The sequence below is a fragment of the Trifolium pratense genome, linkage group LG2, assembly GCF_020283565.1.
Source record: "Trifolium pratense cultivar HEN17-A07 linkage group LG2, ARS_RC_1.1, whole genome shotgun sequence".
Lineage (NCBI taxonomy): Eukaryota > Viridiplantae > Streptophyta > Magnoliopsida > Fabales > Fabaceae > Trifolium > Trifolium pratense.
In genome coordinates this window covers 39,825,651-39,830,650 of record NC_060060.1, presented here as the reverse complement: position 1 = coordinate 39,830,650, position 5,000 = coordinate 39,825,651, and the positions used below count along the sequence as shown (strand labels likewise).

General features: G+C 52.4%; 1 protein-coding gene across 1 annotated transcript; it reads right to left on the bottom strand.

Moving 5' to 3' along the window:
• Positions 1-264: 264 nt before the first annotated feature.
• LOC123904692 lies at positions 265-3,959 on the bottom strand. Its single transcript, XM_045954321.1, has 3 exons — positions 2,676-3,959; positions 1,962-2,390; positions 265-432 (listed from the first exon to the last, which is right to left on the bottom strand). Exons 1-3 carry the CDS (start codon positions 3,957-3,959, stop codon positions 265-267), a joined length of 1,881 nt encoding a protein of 626 aa, XP_045810277.1.
• Positions 3,960-5,000: the final 1,041 nt, after the last annotated feature.

Sequence of the window (5,000 nt, the reverse complement as noted above, 5' to 3'; positions counted from 1 at the left end):
GCCCGTTTGTTGTGCTCGCGTGGAACGTGTTGCACTTCCACGGACTGGAACTTGGTGATTCTTTCCTTCACTAATGCTAAATACTCGGAGAGGTTATCATTTTTGGCTTGATATTCTCCTAATACTTGTGAGGCAACAAGTTGTGAATCTGTGAAGATTTTAATTTCTTTTGCCTCCATGTCCTCGGCCAACCGTAGCCCTGCTAGGAAGGCTTCGTATTCTGCTTGGTTATTTGATGTCGGGAAGGATAGTGCTAGGGATACTTCAATGATGATCCCATTTTCGTTTTCCAGGATAATTCCTGCTCCTGCTCCCGTGGAGCTTGACGCTCCGTCGACGAATATTGTCCATTTGTCTGCCTCGCTTGTCGAGGAGGCTGGACTCGTCATTTCGGCCACAAAGTCTGCTAGGACTTGTGATTTTAGTGCTTTCCTGCTTTCGTAACGAATGTCGAATTCGGAAAGCTCGAGGGACCATTTGAGCATCCTGCCCGCCATGTCTGGTCGACCAAGCAATGATTTGATGGGTTGGTCGGTTCGTACTATGATTGTGTGCGCTAGGAAGTAGTGACGTAGTCTTCTTGCTGCGTTGATCAAGGCGAGGGCCACCTTTTCGATTTGTGTATATCTGAGTTCGGGCCCCTGTAGAGCCTTGCTCGTGAAGTACACTGGTTTTTGTCCTTCCGTTGTTTCGCGGACAAGGGCTGCGCTGACGGCCTCAGATGCGACGGAGAGGTAGATGTATAGCACTTCCTCGACATCCGGGCGCGAGAGGACTGGGGGTTCGGACAGGGCCTTTTTAAGATGTTGGAGGGCCTGCTCGCACTCGTCCGTCCATTCGAACACAGCTTCTTTCCTTAGTAATTTGAAAAGTGGTAATGCGTGTTGAGCAGATTTTGCTACGAAGCGAGACAATGAGGTCAGCATTCCGTTCAGGGTTTGTATGGATTTTTTGTTGCTCGGAGTTGGGAGCTCCGTAAAGGCACGACACTTGTCGGGGTTGGCTTCGATTCCTCGTTCTGTTAGGTAGAATCCGAGGAACTTTCCTGCTCGTACCCCGAAGGTGCATTTTTCTGGGTTGAATCGCATGTTGTGTTTTCTGGCCTGCTCGAAGACCTTACGTAGGTGGGCGGTATGGTCGATTTCCTCGTGGGATTTTACGATCATGTCGTCCATGTAGACTTCGAGCATGTCGCCTATTTCACCCCGGAACACTTTGTTCATCATCCGCTGGTATGTAGCACCAGCGTTTTTTAGACCGAAGGGCATTACGTTGTAGTAATAGTTGCCCGACTCGGTCATGAAAGCTGTTTTTCCCCTGTCGGCCACAGCCATTGGGATTTGGTTGTATCCTGAATATGCATCCATAAAAGACAATAATTTAAAGCCAGAAGAATTATCGACTAATTTATCAATGCAAGGTAAAGGATAGGAATCTTTAGGGCAAGCCCTATTGAGATCGGTATAGTCAACACACATGCGCCATTTTCCATTAGATTTTTTAACTAGTACAACGTTTGACAACCAGGTAGTGTATCTGGCTTCAGAAATAAAATTTGCCTCTAGGAGGTCTTTTACAGCTTTTTCAGCAGCCTCCGCTTTTTCGGGAGACTGCCTACGCCTACGTTGCACTACAGCACTAGCAAGTGGGTCGACAGTAAGTTGATGACAAGCGATGTTTGGATCCAGCCCGGGCATGTCGGCAGCGTGCCATGCGAACAAGTCAGCATTTTCTCTAAGGCAGGCTTTCAGCTGCTTCCTCGCCAACTCGGGGAGCCCCGTACCAATCTTGACTCCTTTTTCTGGATCTTCGCCAAACTGGACTATCTCGAAGTCTCCATCTGGAATGGGGCGATAATGCTCTTTGCTCGCCTCGTCGTCCTCCTTCTCCTCCTTCCTCAGCTTTTTCTCCTCCTTATGCTCTTTCTTGGAGGTGCGGCTGTCAAGATCAACAGAGCTCACACTTGGACCGGGCAGACTTGGTGGTGCTTCCGGGGATGGCTTTGGTGGTGTTTCCGAGGAAGGCTTTGGCTTCTTTGCTTCAGGAGCTTTGCCAATGAAGTTGTTGCCCTTGGATGCTGCGTCAAAGCATCTTCTTGCAGCTTCAATGTCCCCGTGTAGAGTAGCAACCTGCCCCTTATGAGTGTAATATTTCATCTTCAGGTGGGCGGTGGAGGGGACAGCCATCAGGTCTGCTATGGCCGTCCTGCCGATGATGCACTGGTAGAGGCAGGGGCAGTCTACGACCAAGAATTTCACCCTGATCGACTTAGCAGTCTCTTCGGAGCCAAAGGTGACGATCAGGTCGACATAACCCCAAGGCCTAGTAGTTGCTCCATTGAATCCTGTGAGGTCTGAGCCCATGTATGGGGTGAGGTGTGTCTCGTCCAGCTGTAAGGTTCTGAACAAACTGGCGTACATGATGTCGCAAGAGCTCCCCGGATCGATGAGGACCCGACGAACGTCCATGTTGGCCATGTCTGCCCGGACGAGGAGGGGAATTTGGAAATTGGCTGTCCCACCGGGCAGCTCTTCTCGATAGAAGGCTAAAGGCATTGATCGCCCCTTCGCCTTGTCCAGCGTTGCGTTCATATTCGAGGACGTGTTGATGAGATCCTCGAATTTTCTTTTTATTGATCCGACGGTGTGCTTGTCCATGTGACCGCCGGATATGACGAGTGAGTCTGTGAAGTAGTCCCCCGTGCTAAGCGTAGGACCAGTATAGGTGTCCTCAAAATCGCTGGGGATAGCCAAATCTTCTGGCCGGGATACGCTCATAGCTATTTGCTTGGCGTTTTTCTGCCCGGCTGGCTGTGGAGGGACCTCCTCGACCGCGCGAGTCTCCGCGGTTTCGGGTCGAGGATCATTGTTTCTTTTCACGAACTGTCTTAGTTGTCCGTTTCTGATCATGATTTCAATAGCATCCTTCAGTTGGATGCAGTCGTCGGTCCTGTGACCATAACTCTTGTGGTATCTGCAGTACCTATTTTTGTCTTGGCCGGGTTTTAGGGGGGTTGGCTTTGGTTGTTTCACATTTGCTCTGTCGAACTCAGAGATGTGAACCTCAGCGAATATCTCTCCCCGTGATTTGACGAGTTGGGTGTAGGTGGCGAATGTGCTTGGAGGACCACGAGGCTCTCGTCTTTCACCCCTCCTTCTGTCTCTGCCCCTCTCGCCACCCCGATCGCCGCCTCTATCGTGTCCCCTGTCGCCACCCCTGTCATCGTTCCTATGGGAGGGCTCGCGGGCAGGGTGGCTGCTTCCAGGTCGGGCAAGGCGGGCGACATCAGCTGCCTGGACTTCCTCGTAATCAATGTACTTTTGAGCTTTTAGGAGGAGGTCGTCCCAGGTGGGTGGTTTTTCTATGCCCACAGCTTTGGCAAAATCGCTGCCCGGGCGAAGGCCCCTCTGCAGCAAGTATTTTTTCATATCGTCGGTTGTTTCGACTTGCACAGCCTCTTTATTGAACCTCTCGACGAAATTGCGGAGAGTTTCATCCTCGGCTTGGTATATGGCCTCCAAGGCGTGCACAGTCTTTGGATGCTTGCGGGAAGCAGTGAAGTGTCTGGAAAACTGTTCAGTCAGATCCCTCCATGAATGGATGGATTGAGGGGGCAGGCTTTGGTACCATGCCATTGCTCCCTTCCTCAGCGTGGTTGGGAACAGTCTGCACCTAATGGCACCGCTAATGTTCCTGAAATCCAGGTTAGCGTTCACATTGGCTATGTGATCGTCGGGGTCGGTCAAGCCATCGTACGCGGGGAGCGTAGGAGGTCTCTCGAAGCCCTTTGGAACACGCTTCCTCAGAATGTCTGCGGACAGGGGGCATCGGGGATCACCCTCGTCACTCCCATTGGGAGAATGGTCCTCGGAAGACCGGGGAGAATTATCGCCGGGCATGGGCGTTTGACTGCGAGATTTGCGAGGACGATAGCTGCCCGACGCGCCATGCTTGGCCATGTTCGTCAACCCTTGAGGTGAATGGCGGCGCGGGGCTTCGTGCTTCCCTTTCTTGCCCGGGGAGAGCCTACCCTCGCGATGTGGAGGAGTACGATCCCTCTTCCGAGGAGTAACTTCGACCCTCTCTAAGTCGGGGCGTCGATGTTTGACGGCCGCCGGACGGGGAGGGGAAGGAGTAGCCTGGTGTCTCCGCGGGGGAGAGTTGGTCTTTCTGCGACGCCGGCTCTTCTCCAGCGCGGCGATTCTTTCGCTCTGCTCGTCCAGTCGACGATTTTGAGCCTGCATGGCCTCCGTTGTTTGTTTGAGGGCAGCGATCAAGGCTGCGACTTCAGAGTTGGCCAAGACGGCGGGCTGTTCGGCGTTGTTTGCCGGAGTTTCTTGTTTCAATTGCGGGCGTTTGCCCATTTGACGATCGGTTAGGATCTCGACGTCTTCTTCATCGGAAGAGAGTGAGGTTTCCCGTCCGTCGCGGGAGTCGGTTTCTGGACCGTGAGACGCGGTGGTATTGTCACGCACCGGGGATAGCACGGTGTTATGCTGCGGCGGCGGAGAGGATGGAACGTTGAGCACGTTATCGTCGCCGGCGTCGGTGTTGAGTGGCTGCGAAGAACTGGCCATGATGAAGTTTTTTGAGAGGTTTGGTTTTTTATCTTTGTTTCTTTGGAGAAAGGTTAAAGAATGGGGAAGAACTCAGTCCCCACAGTCGGCGCCACTGATCGTACCTGGTGATCAGAATAGATTGATGGCCGGTCCGTTGAGCAAGCGTCCACACCGAAGGGGGGGTTTGTACCTGCAGGTGCTCCGATGCCTAAGTCAGCAAAGTGAACAGAGAGATACAAAAGAAGAGAGAGAAAGAAAGTGTAGAATGGTTTTGAATACCTGGCTCTCCTGTATAGGAGAGCTTATATAGTGCCCCCAGCGCTGGGCCAAAGGTTGGTCTATTGGGCCGGGATAACCGGCCCAATAGACTCAACTGCCAAGATAGTCCCCGTATCGTAGGGGAAGGCCGTTATTTGCCTCTATCTTGGTTGGAGCCGTTCC

What these genes read in the sequence shown, in the direction of transcription:
- LOC123904692 (XM_045954321.1), bottom strand. Translation starts at nt 3,959, where the DNA reads ATGGCCAAGCATGGCGCGTCGGGCAGCTATCGTCCTCGCAAATCTCGC. An exon ending in ACTACTTCACAGACTCACTC is followed by an intron (nt 2,391 to 2,675) that starts GTCATATCCGGC and finishes AGAACCTTACAG; the next exon opens with CTGGACGAGACACACCTCAC. An exon ending in CAAGTCTGCCCGGTCCAAGT is followed by an intron (nt 433 to 1,961) that starts GTGAGCTCTGTT and finishes TTACGAAAGCAG; the next exon opens with GAAAGCACTAAAATCACAAG.